Source organism: Hemiscyllium ocellatum, chromosome 43, assembly GCF_020745735.1.
Source record: "Hemiscyllium ocellatum isolate sHemOce1 chromosome 43, sHemOce1.pat.X.cur, whole genome shotgun sequence".
In the NCBI taxonomy this organism is placed as follows: Eukaryota; Metazoa; Chordata; class Chondrichthyes; order Orectolobiformes; family Hemiscylliidae; genus Hemiscyllium; species Hemiscyllium ocellatum.
Genome location: NC_083443.1, coordinates 13,939,840 through 13,957,926, shown reverse-complemented (window position 1 = coordinate 13,957,926; position 18,087 = coordinate 13,939,840). Strand labels below are relative to the sequence as shown.

Here is an 18,087-nt window from a genome sequence, read left to right as displayed (position 1 = left end):
CAAAGAATGGGTTGCAGCTATACAAATACAATTCAATTCTGACTATTGTCAGCATCAAGTTCTCTCAGCTGAGGGAAAGAGTTGAAGGACTGACCAATCTAGTTACGAAGTAAAGTTTCTTTGACATAGCCAATAAAGTTGCTTCAAATACAGCCTAAGAATACAGTGGGCAACACAGGAACTATATTTTAATTCCCACACTACCCACTTGTTGGTCCTGTTTGAATGACTTACCTAAATTAGCAACACACTGTGGTTAGCTTTGCTCTAAGGACTCACGGTCACTGAAGTTAGGAATTGACATGATGCTGAATCTATCCTGCTTCTCTACTCCTTTCATTGTTTGACAGCTCCATTGCAATTTAGATTAAGATTCAATTCAGCAATTTAGAAATCAATGATTGCTTGAATACAGTTTTAAAATAGTTTCTAATTCTGCTGGAAATAATGATCTCAAAAGATATAGACTGACGTGATATAGATTTTCAACATTCTTTGTTAATTTTTAATCGAGGTGTGACTAATAGCGTGAAGGTCTTTGCTGAAAAAAAACAGCATTTATAGTTGGCATGAGATAGAATTATAGAATAACTACAGTATGTAAACAGGCCATTCAGATCAACAAGTCCACACCAACCCTCCGAGGAGCAACCCATCTAGGTCCTTTCCCCTACCCTATTACTCTACATTTACCCCTGACTAAAGCACCTAACCTACACATCCTCGAATACTATGGGAAATTTAGCATAGCCAATTCATCTAACCTGTACATCTTTCCTGTGGGAGGAAACCTGAGCACCTGGAGGAAAACCATGCAGCCAAGGGGAGAAAATGCAAACTCCACACAGACTGTCACCCGAGGCTAGAATAGAACCTGGGTCCCTGGCGCTGTGAGACAGCAGTGCTAACTATAATAACTAATATCGTGGAAGATAATGAAAAAGTTATAACTACCAAACTGAAATGATCAGACGGTCTACACATTTGTAAAAAAATGCAATGTTACCATAAAATCAGTTTCAGTGGTCACTAATTGTTTGTTTACTTATAAAACGTTCACAGTATGACTTAAACTTTCAAATTTTTTTGTTAAGGTCATACTCAGCAGCTAAGCCTTTAAATTGACTAAATACAACAGAATTGATCATTGACTTTTTCAGAAATGACATACCGAGTCTTCAAAATTTGTTTCTATTTGTGTTGCATTTTAAATTATTCTCCACCTTCTTTCCAAGGTAGCTGTTTAACTCCTCGAGGTAGGTCTTCATTTTTAAAGGGCACAACTGCTGACACCTAGCATTAGCTAATATTTTAAAAGATGTCTACAATGACTGCAGGAAAGCACACCATCACCGCCCCTCTATTCGGTTTTTCCTCCATCCAGTCTTCCTTCACTCTTCCAAACAACATGGCTAAAACTAACAAAACATGCCAAAGGAAATATATATTGAATAAGACAAATTTATGGGCACAGATCTCACTACGAAAGCCTTCAAACAACTTTCAATTTATATTAACAGACTTTTGGGAAAAAGATATCAGATTAAGCTTTCAGTAGTTCCAAGTGTGAGGGTTAATATATCATACTTTCAGTTAGACTTGAGCTAAGATTACAGACCAGTAAGCCTGACATCAGTAGTAGGGAAAATTCTTGAATCGGTTATCAAGGACTATATAGCAGAGCATTTGGAAAGCAGGGGCAAAATCAGACAGAGGCTATTGAGTCAGATGATCAGCTATGGTCGTGATGAATGGCAGGGCAGGCTTGAAGGACTGAATGGTTTCCTCCTGCTCCTTTCTATGTTTCTTTGTTTAACACGACAATTTTCTCCAGTCTACTAAAATTTTGATGTATAGCAACCAACTTAGGCTGGCCAACAAAATAGCAGTGAAATTCATTTTGTGCAGCACTTTGGGTTTTCAGCATTAGTTTTATATGTATCTCTTGCAGGATTGTCAGGAAACCAGCTTCTGTCATACTGAACAGAATTATTGAAACGTTGTCAACTCACTAATTGGTCAAGAGGAGCTTTATTTATAGGTAAATTTGTGACTTGAATTGCAGAAGTTAAAAATTGAGATAAGGTTACTGTACTATGATAAAATCTTACTCACAGAAGTGTAACTGCACAGGAGGCCATTCAGTCCATCATGTCAGAACTAGCATTAAAGATCAAAATCAAGTGAGTTAAATTGGCAAAAAAATAAAAAATATTGATGATTTGGAACAAAAGTTTCATCACATTTTTTCAAAATTCTTTTCTGGGATATGGAATTACAGGCAAGGCCAGAATTAGTCTGGCCATCTCTAATTGCCCTTGAACTGAGTTGTTTCCTAGACCGTTTCAGAGGGGTGTTAAGGGTCAGCTACTACTGTGGTTCTGGAGTCACTTACAGATCAGACAAGAATGGTATATTGCCTTTCTTAAAAAGACAGTCATGAACCAGAATTTGTTTTTGAAACAAATAAATGATCGTTTGATCATCACCATCACAGCTAGCTTGCAATTGCAGCTTTTATTAATTAAATTTAAATTCTGCTAGTTACGACATTAAGATTTGAATCTATGAATACATAGCATAAGCCTCAACCTCTGGATTACTAGTTTAGAAAACAACAGCATCTTTGAACAAAAATGAGTTCATTTATATTCTGATGGTATAACTTTCAGTAGCCAGCAGTCTAAAAATTTCACTTCACTAGCAGTTACATTTCTGCAGTGTCTCTTATGTATTAGAGCAACGCCATGGAAGGATGCTAAGCAGGAGACTGGAAGTGGAACTGAAAGGTATGGGAAGAAAATGAAAGAGAAATGTTTTAGTCGAAATATTGGTATAATTTCTTTAAACATAGCAGGAACATTAGCAATCTGGAAAAAACCTTAATAGTCTTAAAATTTTGATGTATTTTGTTTTAGAAAAGGAGACACAATATTTGGCAAAGAAATTAAGGGCAAGTGGTCACATAGGTAACTCTTCCACAGAACCAGCGCAGGCATTGAAAGGCAAAAATTTAAATAGTGAGGATATTAACTGGGAGCCACTTTAAAATGGGCAGAGTGGGGAAATGACAAACTCATCTGAAATTAGCAGGAGGGGCCTGGTCATTTTAACTTTCAACTTCCACTGAACTTTTACCACGATGGGCAGCTCACTCATTTCCTGAGAAGAATTTATAGAGCATTCCAGACTGTCACTAAAGTGTAAAATCACCTGACAAAAGAGAGATTGTGGAGGGATGGAACCTAGAGAAGCAGTCAGAGGAAGGAGAATCAAGAACAAGAACAAAAGACAGAAAAGGGAATAAGGAAATTGATATATAGAGAAATGAAGGGCTGCGATCAAATCAAATCACAGTGAAAAATAATAGGAACAGGACAGGGAATGTTAAAAAGACAAGCTCTAAGGCTTTGTGCCTTAATGCACAGAGCATTTGCAATAAAATGGATGCATTAATCAGAGAAATAGACAATAACTTGTATGATATAGTAGAGATTTCAAACAGGAATGGGAACCAAACATCCGTGGATAGTCAATAGTTAAGAAGGATAAGCACAAAGGAAAAGGCAGTGGAGTTGCATTTCTGGCTAGTTAAAACGAATGCAATAGTAAGGAAGGATATTAGCTCCAATGATATGGAATCTGTAATGACAGAGCTGAGAAACACCAAAGTGCAAAAATAAAATTAGTGATGGTTGTACACAGGCCCCAAACTAATTGGGGTGATGTTGGGAATACATTATAATTTTAAATCTGCATGTAGATTGGGCAAATCAAATTAGTTAGGAGATGCTGGAGATCAGAGCTGAAAGATTAGTAACAATATCATCCAGGAAGAATTCCTCGAGTGTATAAGGGATAGTTTTCTAGACTAATATGTTGAGGAATCAACTGGAGAACAGCCACCCTAACCTGGGTATTGCGCAATGAGAAAGGAATAATTGGCAATCTAGTTGCCTTTGAGGCTGAACATCCATCATATGATAGAATTCTTCATTAAGGTGAACAGTGATTCTGAGACTAGGGTCCTGAATCTAAATAGAGGAAACTATTATGGTATGAGACATGACTTGCCCATGACATATTTGGAAACATGACTTAAAACAGAAAGCAGTGGAAAGACAATGGCAAACATTCAAAGAGCACATGGGTTAATGCAACAATTGTTCATAGGATCATACAGTACAAAAGAAGCCCTTCAGTTGGTCAAATCTGTACCAAAGCTACTCTAAATATACACTCATCCCACTTTCCAGAAGTAGGTCCATAATCTTGAATGTTATGACATTTCAAGTGCTCATCCAAGTATTAAGTAAAGGTTGCGAGGTCACTCACGTCAACTATCCTCCCAGGCGATACACTCATGTCTGGCTCAAAGGTAAAACAGCAAAGTGGTCAAACCATGGTTTACAAGGAAAATTAATGAAAGTATTAAACTTAAGGATGAGTCATACAAATCAACCAGAAAAAAAACAAGAGACCCGAGGAGTTGGAACAACTTTGTATTCAGCAAAGGAGGATATGGATTGATTAAGAAAGGGAAATGGAGTATGAGAATAAGCTTGCAGGGAACCTAAAAACTAACTCAAAATTTTATCAGTATGTGAACAGAAAGAGATTGGTGAAGATAAATATAGGTACTTTACAATAAGAATCAGGAGAATTTATAGTGGGGCACAAAGAAACGGCTGAGCAATTAAATACATACTTTGGTTCTGTGTTCACAAAAAAGGACAAATAATATACCAGAAACGTAGGGAACACAATATTTAGAGACAGAGGGGAACTGTAGGAAACCAGTATTAGTAGGGAAATGGTGTTGGGGAAATTGATGGGGTTGAATGCTGGTATGTCCCAAGGGTCTAATAATCTAAATCGTAGAGTACTTAAGGAAGTGTTTTGAGAAACAGTGGATGCAGATTGGTCATCCTCCAAGATGCTATAGACTTTGGAACAGTCCCTACAAATTGAACTGTAGCTAACGTAAGCCCTCTGTTGAAAAAGGAAGGTAGACAGAAAAATCGAGAATTATCAGTCAGCCTAACATTGAGAGTGGGGAAAATGCTAAAGTCCATTGTAAAAGGTTTAATAGCACAGCACTTGTAAAACAGTGGCAGGATAGGACAGAGTCAACATAGATTTATGAAAGGGAAATGATGCTCGACAAATCTGGTGGAATTCTTCAAGGATGCAACTGGTAGAGTTGATGTGGGAGAACCAATGAAAGTGGTTAATTTGGATTTTCAGAAGGCTTTCAATGAAGTCCACAGAAAAGAGTAGTGCAGATAATTAAAATGGATGGAACTGGAGGTAGTGTATCAACATGGATCAAAAACTGGTTGACAGACAGGAAACGATATGGAAAAGGTCTTTCTGAATGCAGGCACCGAACAGTGGGGTATACCACAAGGATCAGTGCTAACACTGCAACCATTCACAATATATGTTGATGAGGAAACTAAATGTAATATTTTCAAATTTGCAGATGACAAATCTGAATGGGAGGGTCAGCTAGAGGGAAGATTCAGAGATGTAGTAGCATTTGGACCAGCTTATCAGGCAAATGCATGACAGATGCAGTTTAATGTGGATAAATGTGAGGTTATCCACTTTGATAGCAAAAACAGGAAGGCAAATTACCACCCAAATGGCTATAAATTGAGAGAAGGGTATAATCAATGAGACTTCGGTGCCATTGTACGCCAGTCGCTGAAAGTGAGCATGCAGATACAGCAGGTGGTATAGACAGAAAATGGTATGTAAGAGGATTCAAATAGGGGAGCAAAGATGTTGTGATGCAAATATATGGGGCCTTATTGAGACCATACCTGGAATATTGGGTCTCCTTATGTGATAAGGGATGTTATTGATATAAAGGGAGCACAGCAAAGATTTACCAGACTGATTCCTGCAAAGAGACACTAAATTAATAAAGATTCTGTTCAGGGAGTTCAAAAGAATGAGAAGCCTATGAAATTCTAACAGAACTAGACAGGGTAGACATAAAGAATGTTCCCAATGGCAAGGGAATCCACAGGTTAAGGACACAGGGTAACCATTTAGGATTGAGAAGAGAAGAAATATCTTCACTGGGAGTCTGGTAGATTGGTGAGCCGGTGGAAATCGCTACCATAGAAAGCAGACATAGCCAAAACGAGATATGATTTCAAAAAGGAATCGGATATAGCACTTGGGACTTCGGGATCAAAGGATATTGGAGAAGAAGCAGAAGCTACTGTTAGATGATCAGCCATGATCATAAAGCATGGCAAAGCAGGCTGAATGGCTACACTTGCTCCTATTTTCTACATTATTATGTTAACAGTCACTTCCACCAGATTGTTTATTTTTTGAAAGAGGAGTTTATTGAGATACGAATAGTAAGGCTGTCTCTGGTACATTCCTGGAGGTGCTGGAGTAGTGCTAGAGATGCTCTTCTCCATGAGTGACAAGATGATCTACAAAGACCCAGGCCAGCAGAGAGGTGGCAGGAGTGACCAATTCCAAGAGCATAATCTCTGGGGACTGGAATGTAGGAAAATTTTCAACTTCCTGAAATTGTAGCAGCTCTTTACTTCTCCATCTCAGTAATACCTGATCTCTCTCCCTCTCTCTCTCTCTCTCCCCGCCCCACCTTTCTGCTTCCACCACACCTCAGACTTCTGTCACCAAAAATTAAATGGTAATACTGCATAACCTTCCCTTTCATTATAAACACAACCCTCTTGCCTTCAATGGTCTTTTCCAACTGCAAAACCATCATAACCTACAACCAGTTCTTCACTATATGTCAGTCATTTGCTTTCCATTGCCACACCCAAATTTTCACATGCTCTTTAATGAATGAGAAAGCAGGGAAGAAAGGAAATATAATGGGGAAAAGAATATGACCTGATGAGCATTAAACTTTACTGTGAAAATTAATGGCCCTGCAATATTTACTTGCACTAAAGTTGTAGAGGCTGATGGCATAGCTGGACATATCCCTGCTTAATGTTTACACTGGTTCAAACATTAAATAAATGTTTACAAAATTGTACAGCCAAAATGAAACTACAAGTTGTACTGTAAGCCTACCATTTGCGATCATGCTACAAGGACAGGAGAAAGCCATTCGGCCCCTCAAGCTTTTTACAGCATTTAATTAACCTTAGTCAGTAAATAACTCTACCCAATAAGAATCAGTTGATCTTAACCTCGAAAATTGTAAATGCCCAGCATTTTTGGGAATGAGAATTCCATGGTTCTGCAACTTTTAAATGAAAATGTATTTCCTGCATTATCCAAAGCAAATTGCATTCATTTCCTATGCATTGCTATACCCAAGGAAATATCTTCTGTATGCTCCTTTTGTCATTTTAAACACTTTAAGTTCACCTCAATATTCTAATCCCAACAGAATGCAGCCTAACAGTACAGCACAGGAATGGGATTGGGACACATGACTTCTTGATCTCCTAACCTAACATTGTCATTGCATTCCTGAAACATATAAATTTAAATGAACAACATTTTGCAGAACAAGTCTTCCCATCTAATATAAACACTTCAGTTAAATTCAAGAACTTTTCCCATTAAAAAAAATACAATCATAAAACCTTGCAAGTTACTGTATATTTTTCAGTCACTATTTATAAACAAGATAAACTTTTAAAAGAAAGGTAAATTTAAAACTTACACCCACAATGGTAAATGACAACATCACTCCATTTAAAAACAAGATGCTAAATCAAAATGACTTAAAATAGGGCAACATAAAGTGAGAACTCACTACATACACACTGGGTGAAGATCATCTCCTCTCGGGAATACAGTATCCTGTTTAGTAGGAAATTTCTTACCTTAGCATTAAATAGCTATCATCCCTTGATCTAAATGCTGCTGCCAAGGGAATCAGTCTCTCAAAGTTAGCCTGCCAAATCCTCCAAGAATTTGTTACTATTTCTCCAAAAACTCATCACCTCCAGAGAATAGAGATCCATTTCAGCATATAACAACGCTCTTATTAAAGGAATCAACCCTGTGAAACTTTGTAGCACCCCAAAGTAAATACACCCATCCTTTCTAAGGAGATCAAAACTGTACTCCAAGTATGATCGCATCAAAGCCATGCATAATGAGCAAGACTTTCTCACTCTTGTACTTCAACTCTTACAGTAAAGGCCAAAATATTATTTGTCTTCCTAATTGCTTGCTGTGTATACATGGTAACTTACTGTGATTTATGCACAGAATGCCTTGCAGACATCACCTTTGATGGCATCAGTCTCAAGGCTGTTAAAATTACCCATAGTGTCCAACTGTGGTTTTTCAAGTAACCATAAATCCTGTCTCAGAATCCCCTCCAATACTTTGCCCACCACTGACATAAGACTGACTGGTCTGCAATTCCCCGGATTATTCCTATTCCCTTACTTGAACAAGGTAATAACATTTGCTACCCTCCAATCATCTGGTACTACTCCAGTGGACAGTGAGGATACAAGGATCATTGCCAAATGCGCAGCAATCTCTTCCCTCATGTCATGTAGTAACCTAGGGTACATCCCGTCCAGCCAAAGGCATTAATCTATAGCTATGTTTTCCAAACTTTCAGCAAGTCCTCCTTCATAACATCTACCTGTTCTAGCATATCTGTCTATTTCAAGCTGTCCTCAAAAAACGACAAGGTCCCTCTCAGTAGTCAATACTGAAGTGAAGAATTCATTAAAGATCTCCCCTACTTCCTCTGACTCCAGGTGCAGGTTCCCTCCACTATCCCAGATTGGCCCTGCTCTCTCTCTGGCCGTCCTCACGCAAATGTCAAATCTTAGGGATTTCCTTAGTCCTACCTGCTAAAACTCCAAGTTCTAGCTCCAAGTCCATTCTTCAGTTCCTTCCTGTCTATCTTGTAACTCCTTAAAGCTCTGTCTGATCCTTGCTTCCTCAACCTTTAGCAAGCTTCCTTCTTCCTCTTGACTAATTGTTCTATATCCCTGGTCACCCAACCTAACATCCCTTCCTTGCCTCAGTGGGACAAATCTGTCCACCACTCACAGCAAGTGTTCCATGAATAACCTCCACATTTCTGTCATGGATTTCCCCAAGAACATCTGTTCCCAATTTATGGTCCTCAGCTCCTGCTTGATAGCATTGTAATTTCCCCTCCCCCAATTAAGTACTTTCTCATACCATTGCCAAGTACCAAATCCAATATGGCCTCCCCTCTAGTCGGCCTGTCGAAATATTGCATCATGAACCCTTCCTGCACACACCTGACAAAAACTGATCCATTCAAACTATTTCCACTAAGGTTCCAATCAATATTAGGGAAGTTAAAGTCACCCATGACAACCACCATAACTTCTGCACATTTCTAAAATCTGCCTCCAAATCTGTTCCTGTGTCTATTTTATTGAGGGGCCTGCAGAACCTCCCATTAAAGTGACTGCTCCTTTCCTGTTCCTGACTTCCATCTATACGGACTCAATAGACAAACTCTCCTCAACAATCTCCTTTCTGTAACTGTGATACTATCTCTGATTAGCAAATGTCACTTCTTCACTTCCCCTTTATTCCTTTTGAAACATTTAAACCCTAGAACATCCAACAATCATTCCTGCTCCTGTGACATCCAAATCTCCATAATGGCCACAACATCACAGTTCCAAGTACTGACCCATGCTCTGAATTCATCACCTTTATTCTTCATACTTCTTGCATAAAAATAGACACACTTCGATCCATAACACTGAATGCACCTTTGCCCTATCAAGTGCCTATCCCTCTTCACAGACTCTCTGCATGCTGTATCTGGCTGTTCATTACCTACTCCATCATCTAATCCATAGTTCAGGTTCCCATTCCCCTGCCAATCTAGTTTAAACCTTCCCAAAGTGCTCCAGCAAACCTTCCACCCAAGATACTAGTACCCCTCCAGTTCAGATGCAATCTGTCCTTCTTGTACAGGTCCCACCTTCCCCAGAAGGTATTCCATTGATTCACATAGCTGAAGCCCTCCCTCCTACACCAGCCCTGCAGCCACGTGTTCATTGGCAGTCGACTAACCGTCCCTCCTAGGTTCTCATCCAAATTGTTTATATAAATAACAAACAAAAGTGGACTCAGCATTAATCCCTTCGGAACACAGCCTGAAAAAAAACCTTACACCATCACCATCTGTCTCTTACTGTTAAGCCAATTTTGTATTCAATTGGCAAACGCTCTCTAAATCCCATGTGATCTTGTCAAAGGCTTTACAGAAAACCACGTAGACAACCTCTACCCCTAATTTTGTTGGCTACGTCCTCAAACAACTCAATCATGTCTCAGAACCTTGATTTCCCTCGCACAGAGCCATACTCATCCACAATCAGTTCTTGCTCCTCCAAATGCATGTAAAGCCTATCTACCAGAATCCCCTCCAACAACTTACCCATTACTAATGTCAAACACACTGGTCTAAAGTTCCCAGGCTTCTCTTCACAGCCTTTCTTTAAAAAAGGCATAAAATTAGACACTCTCCAGTCTTCTACCACCTTACCCTTGGCTGTAGGTGATACAAATATATCCACAATTTCTTCCCTAACTTCCCACAGCATTCTGGGATACACTAAATCAGGTCCTGAAGATTTATCCACCTGTAAGTTTTTTTTAAGATCTCCAGCATTCCCTCTTCTATAATGTGAACAATTTTCGAGGCATCAATATTTACTTCCTCAAGTTCCCTAGCCTCTATTTCTTTCTCCACAGTAAAAACTGATGTGAAATATTCGCTTAGTATCTCACCCACCTCCTGCATAGACCACTTCAATTATCTTTATACAACCCTATTCACTCCCTAGTTGCACTTTTGTTCTTAACATACTTGCAGAATCTCTTTGGATTATCCTTATCTGCTAATGCTTTCTCATATTCCCTCTTTGCCCTCCGATTGCAGAATTGGAATGCTCTAACACCCAGAGATTCACTTGATCCCAACTATATGCCCAATATATGACTCTTCCTTTTTCCTGACCAGAGCCTTAATATCTTTATTCATCCTACTGTTACCAGCCTTACCCTTCACTCTAACAATACATAATGTTGCTGAATTCTAGTTATCTCACTTTCAAAACCCTCCCAGCTTGCCAGCCTTCCTCTTACCTACGAGGAGTCAATTCCAATCAACTCTTGAAAGTTCCTGCCTCATACCAACAAGATTTGCCTCACGCCAATTAAAATTTTAACTTTTTCATAACACTCATCCTATTCCTTAACTATTTTAAAACTAACAGAATTATGATCATTAGTCGTAAAGTGCTCCCCCACTAACACCTCAGTCACTTGCCTTCTCGTATTGCTGAACAGAAGGTCAGATTTTGTTTCTTCTCTTGTAGGCATATCTACATATTGATAAAGGAAATTTTCTCGAACACTTAAATTTCTCACTATCCAAGTTCTTTACACTATAGTAGCCCCAGTCTATGTTTGGAAAATGAAGATCTCCTCCTATTACAAATGTTATCATTCCTACATATAGCGGAGATCTCTCTACATATTTGTTCCTCAATTCCCCCCTGGCTACTGGGGGCAAATGGTACAATCCCATCATCCTCTTCTTATTTCTAAGTTCCACCCATAAAACTTCACTGGACGATCCCTCAGATATGCCCCAGTACAGCACTAATGTTTTCCTCAATCAAAACCTCCACTCCCCCTCCGACCTTACCATCCTTCTTATAACATCTAAACCCCCAAACATCGAACTGCCAGTCCCATTCCTCCTGCAGCCATGTTTCTATAACAGCTATGACTCCCCAACCTCATGTTCCCATATAATCACAAGTTCATCTTTCACTTAGCACTCATACCACCCAAATATTGCTGAAAAAAGACAAATCTATCAAGACAATTTACAACAATACCAATACAGGTGGAAGCCAACATTTATATTATGAGTAGTAGGCAAGCAGATTAGTAGAGGCTGTGTCGTGGAGAATGCACCCATTAATGCTGATAACAGTTAAATATCTTTAAATATCTTCAATGGCTTGAACTTTAAACCAGACCTGTTGACTCTGACTGGTCAAGGACTGCAGGTCTGGCAGCACCTGAGAAGCAGGGGAATCAATGTTTTGAGCAAGAGCCCTTCATCCTCATTGCTGATGAAGGGCTCTTGCACAAAACATCAATTCTCCTGTTCCTCGGATGGTGCCTGACCTGCTGTGCTTTTCCAACACCACACTCTCGACTCTGATCTCCAGCATCTGCAGTCTTCACTTTCTCCTTCTGACTGGTCAAGGCACAGCCCTAAAAATTAAACCTGCTCAATAGCTCTCACCTATTTTGTGGAACTGAAACAGGTGCATTGATGTGCTTGCTCTCTGCCTGCAAAGACTATGCATACTATACATTTAATATCAGTACATGCAAGTGGACTTCATAGCAAGCCCAAAGGAATCTTAAGTGTGGGCATAATTCTTTGCACACACAATATTTTATCTAGCAAATGCTTTCCAATCATGGAATTACATCTCATGTTGGAGACTGTGCTGAGAGTTTTGTGAACATGGGTTGGTTTGGTAGAGTCAGTACCTTGCTTTTTTGAGAACAGAAGAAACATGCTGTTTGATCTCAACTGTCAGTCTATAGGATGTACAGTCTGCATACTTGACATGACTGCTGCATTCTCCTGTTCTACAACACATACTAAAATCGTTCTGATCACAGCCAACAGTGTCTTGTTCTGGTTCCAATCGATAGGCTGGGACCTTTAACATTACCCGAAATGTATGTGTGATTCAAGTTAATGGCGTAACGCTCTTCACATTTCATAACATTTGTCTCCTTCTCCATTGGGACCACAGTGCAAAAAATAGCCAGAATAGCACATCTCCTTATACAAGTTAAATGATTCTCTCGTTTCTTTCTTTCCAAGCCATTTCATTATTTCTGCAGGGATTCCATCACATCCTTCTGCTTTTCTTGGCTCCAATTCTTTTATAACATTTAATATTTCGCACTCTATAAGATTAGATCTTAAATCATCCTCGAAAGTAGTTCCTTCTGTGCCAAAAATGTTAAAAGTAACAACACAAGTGTAATTTAAGCAGGTAGTGAACAGATTCAAAAACTTTGTTGTAAGGCTACACATGAAATGAAATAGTTCAGGATGAGAATTGATCAACATGGTGGCAGGTGCCAAAGGTGGTGTTTCATAATGATCCAATCATTGTTGATAGGATCGTATTATACATGGAGGAAGTGTGGCACTGGAAAAGCACAGCAGGTCAGGCAGCATCTCAGGTGCAGGAGAGTTGACATTTCAGGTATAAGGCTTTCATCAGCAATCCTTCATCAGCATTCCTGATGGAGCTGATGCCCAAAACATCTACTCTCCTGCACCTTGGATGCTACGTGACCTGCTGTGCTTTTCCAATGCCACATTTTTTGACTCTATTATTTACATCCCACATCAGAGCACCCAGATGAAGAAGTGGAGGCAGAGTACCAGAAACTGGCGGAATGATTGAAAAAGGATAATAGGAAATTACTTTATGACAGTCATGGGAGACTGGAATGTTTCAATTAATGAAGGCAGAGATACTGTAGAAACCAAATTAAAAACTGCTTGACTGGGTGCCGGAATGTGCAGAGATGCAAATTCCATACTGAAGAAGAGTCACTTCAGATTTGAAACATTAAGACTGTATCTCTCCCCAGTACTTTTATTCTTATTTCAGTTCAAGATGAAAACTGCACAGGATCCACACCTAATTTAAACACAATCGGAGGAAATGGTACACTTGGGTGTCACCTAAAGAACTGATGAGTGACCAAACTGATCACTCCCTTGCCCAACAGAGATATTGGAACAGCATAAGAATTCATGCAGTAGATACAGACCAAATCACAACCGAGGTCAGTATAATAGTAAAAATTCAGCTGAAGAGATTCAAGAAGGGAAATAAAAAGCCTCAGGGGGAGCGAGAGAGAAGATGCAGGGGTCCAAAGGGATCAAGTTTCATGAAGCAGTAGAGACAAAAATTAAAAGCTAGTACTAATTCAGAAATGATTTATGAAGATTTGAGAGACTGAATGAAAGTTGCCATAGTGGAAAATGTTGAAGAAAACATTGGCACAATTAAACCTTGAAGAATTATTTAATATGCGCTCTGGATACAACATTGGTTGAAATATAGACCAAATGAGGGAGCAAATACTTTATTTCCATATGGAGCTTGGAGTGCTATTTCATTCGCATTAATTCTGGCATTGAGTCTACCCAAGACTGTGCACCAAATCTCACACTTGTATCCCTATGCAAGAACACATCCCTCCTGTACTAAATATAGAACATGAAAGTGACAGAAAATGAGAGACAATCATCTCAATGGCATGCAACTTCAGTGATTTACGATACTTGTAATAAATCCAACATTGTGACTGAATATTATGTAAATTACTCAGTATTATTCAGGCAGTGCATAACTGTTGCAAGTATTTTTATACTAAGTTTTATATGTACGGGTTCAGGTACACAACGCAAGTTTCATCCATAAGACAACTGACCAGTGATTGATAGTGTTTTTTTCCAGCCCTCCACTTGTGCCCCTTCATACTGTCTTCTTTAGGCCCTGACTAAAATTGGAGTTCTAAATTTAAAACCTTCAAATGAATGTAACTTGTGAAGTTACATCAACATCTTGATTTTTCAAGCGGCTCTTTGCTTTCCTCCGGTTCATGAAACGTAACAGCCCGAAAGGCGGTTCCGCAGCGCTGGCGTTCAATCTCGATATTGCTACATGCTTTCAAAGAGTTTATTAGCGTTAATTAACGTTCTCCAACTCACCTTTGGAGGGGTTATCGCCCTACCTTGAAATTGTTATTTATCGCTATTCTACCGAGGTGTCACACGAGAGCTCAATCATTACATGGTTTTAACAATAAACATACCTCAAGCAAGATGAGGGATTAACAGGCTACAACCAGCATGATTCAGAAACGCACTAACCAGTACACCACAATATTCCTGATTGTTTTCGGCACAAAACACACTAGATCCAACTCATAAATATTAAGTTACCCACTACAGTTAATCAATACATAACCAACTTTTGCTAGAAGCTGATCTCCTAAAGAGATTTATTAAAATAATGCTCCTTCTCTCCCTCACAGCGACATCGTAAACTCCAATCCGGAAAGGAGGTCAACATCTAAATCACCCGAACATCTCACCAATCAGCTCAACACAAGGAAAGGCGGAAAACTCAAACCCTGAATCTCGAATATCGCTAGCACTGGTTCTGTATAAGGGCTTCTGTTCCACAACGCCTTGCTTTGTACGCCCACTACACAGAGCCACAATGTCAAATTGTGCGCATTGGTAAATAAACGCTGTTCTTAAGTCTTGTATTTTGAGTAAACATGGCGAAATATTGAGACCAAATGATTCAGTTATTTGTAAACAATCTACATTACTGTACTATATACAATTACTGACTAATATCTAAAACACGTATACCAATCGTACAGATATACTGTAGCCAACTGCATATGAAATTTGACCTATAAAATTTTCATGTAACTTAAACAATGGACTGAAAGCGGTTTCTGTCGACTTGCAGGACAGACAAAAGTCTTCCACACTGGCATACTGATATTACTTATTCCTGTTGCAGAAATTTACCATCTCCCCATCCAATTTGCACAAAACATTCCCAAACGCACCACTGCATCCTGTGGATTAATAATTATAGAAGTTAGTTTCTCAACACTCACCAACCCATCGCAATTGCTGATCGCCACGGTGGCCCCTGGCATGTCGGTAATATCCCCAGAAAATACACAGTTTCGGTGGATGGGTTCAGTGAAGAGGTCCCTGAAATCCTCCTGCCACTCAACTTCGGCCCTGGGAGCAACCAGTCTGGCGTTGTGCTTCAAGCGTAAGTGCAACTCCTTCCCAAAAACCGTGACATTGAAGTACAAATCGGCGTCTCCGCTCTCCTGATATCGGGTGCTCCGTGCAAATCGACGACCAGAACGTAACTTTGTGTCGGTAGCCGATACAATGTGCGATATGTAGCGACCCTGACCATCGGTGCTGAGCGGTATTATCAGACCGTAATCGACAAACCTTCTCGAAAGCCCATCTATAGGCGAAAAAAAACGATACTGGTGCATAACTATCGAAGTGCCTGCCCTTTCTTGTCACAAAATTCGTATTTTGTATCAATATTTTAGGAGCAACCAAAGGACTAACATTACGGTACGAATAAAACTGTATTGTTTATCGCTTTAAATTTTGATGATTACAACTGTTCCGCACTTTCGACGCAACTGGGGTTTTTATGGAGACAGAAAATAAACCCAATGCAGAGGACAAAGAATGCTAAATTTGCGAAATCCTACCTTCTGCCCCTGCTGCATGAAGCTTGCATCCTAGTAACAGCTGGATAAAAGAGAATAAATAAAAATAGTCCATATTGTTTGTTAAGGAATAAAGAAAACAAAATGAGAGAAAACAAATCTGTGCAAAGCACCGGGAAAACTTCTGCTTTCAATTCTCGCACGGTGGGGATTGCAAAGGGGAAAAAGAAGTTTCCTCCCACATACAAAGAAAAACACCCCTGTTACGACGGAGATTGCAATGGGTGGGTGCTGATTAAAAAAAAGGTAAACCACTTTTTTTTTGGATTTCTGTGAGCTGCTCGCTAGGCATAACGACCCATTCTATCAATTAGGCTCGGGGAGGCAGGATCACTTTAAGACTGAGGCTCCTGGATATGCCATGACGCCAGATGATTGACATCTCCAGTGACTTTACTCAGTTTTGTTCCTCGATCCGAAACACAACTGAAATGTTGGGGGGGGGGGGGGGGGGGGTGTTTGATGCAAACAAACTCACCTGAATTCGGGAGGCTTTAGGCTTACTAGAAATCCTGGAATTGGTGCAGCGTAGGCGACCATTCGTATCTGCTTAGGCTCCCCAAACGAGATTCAGGACTCACTGTCATTCTCCTACCTCTCGCACAACAATTTATATTTTTGAAATAGAAATAATCTAATATCTCAATGAATGGTTCAATGGGACCTACTGCTTCCAATTGATTAAAAACTTAAGTCATGTATATTTGCACTATAAAATCTCCCGTTATTTGGTCGCCGGAACAGATGGGGAAGTGAAAGATTTAAAGTGTCCCGTTTGCTAAAGAGGGAAATTTGTAAATCCTATTTTTAAAATGGGGCATTCCTGTTAGGCATTTTTCACACCTGATTGCAGGGATTTCTCTTTGCAAACTATTCCTATTGAGCATTGAAAGTCCAAATATAAAATCTTACTCTTGCACCAGATGTTCTGTTTATCTATCATCAATGTCGCTTTCAAACTAAAACCATGAGAGAACTGGCAACTGAGCATGAACATGATACAATTATGCAGCGAAACGGTGAAGGCAACGGCTCCGGAAGGAAAGAGGGGTAACAAGACATAATATAGGAATGCTCAAAGCCAAAATCATAAACGTCACTCCTTCTCCGGCTATCAAATATATATTTTGAATGACGAGCTGAAGCTGTTCATTCAGCCCTGGCCCTGGCCCTTTGCCCAGCGACAACTTCAAACTGACCTGACACATGCGCAGTGCTATCACCGCGCGCCTGACCGTTACCGTCACTCGCACAAGCGCACAGTATCTCCCATCTTTTCCACCCCTCGACCAAGGCATGAGTTGGCGCAGGCGCAGGCGCACTACTGCATTCTCCGTTCCCACACACCCCCGACCCAACAAACACAGGAGGCTGAGGCTTGAAGACTGCGCAGGCGTATAACCATATTTGCGCGCCCTCGCCCCACGTGGTTTCGGTTAAGATTTGAATTCTTTTCGCACAAGCCAGTGGTATTAAACGGATATGAGGTTTGACTGTGTAATCATAGTTTGTAATAAACTAACTTAGTAAAAGGAAAAATCAATTTGTGCTGGTGTTCACTTACCCCCTATACCAGTCTCCCAGTGAATGACGTCCACCAATGAAGCTTTTCTAATTTTATTCTGAAGATTTATTTATTTTGCACAGGAGGATGGTAGAAGTCTGGTACTCAATGTCTTCAATGGTGTTAGAAGTGAG

At 39.8% G+C, this 18,087-nt stretch overlaps 1 protein-coding gene across 5 annotated transcripts in view; it reads right to left on the bottom strand.

Annotated features, from left to right (window-relative positions):
- Window positions 1-17,667, bottom strand: part of LOC132835030 (A disintegrin and metalloproteinase with thrombospondin motifs 14) — a 207,828-nt gene extending 190,161 nt beyond the window's left edge. For 2 of the 5 annotated variants that reach the window (XM_060854285.1, XM_060854288.1), the window contains exons 1-2: window positions 16,372-16,461; window positions 15,742-16,112 (exon numbers count right to left, since the gene is read on the bottom strand). In XM_060854285.1, the coding sequence (XP_060710268.1) occupies window positions 15,742-16,112; window positions 16,372-16,444 (444 nt within the window). In that variant the 5' untranslated portion in view covers window positions 16,445-16,461. Of the gene's footprint in view, window positions 1-14,916; window positions 14,994-15,741; window positions 16,113-16,371; window positions 16,465-17,588 lie in introns of those variants that run through there. The other 3 variants (XM_060854286.1, XM_060854287.1, XM_060854289.1) reach the window with 3 other exon arrangements.
- Between the last annotated feature and the right edge of the window lie 420 nt (window positions 17,668-18,087).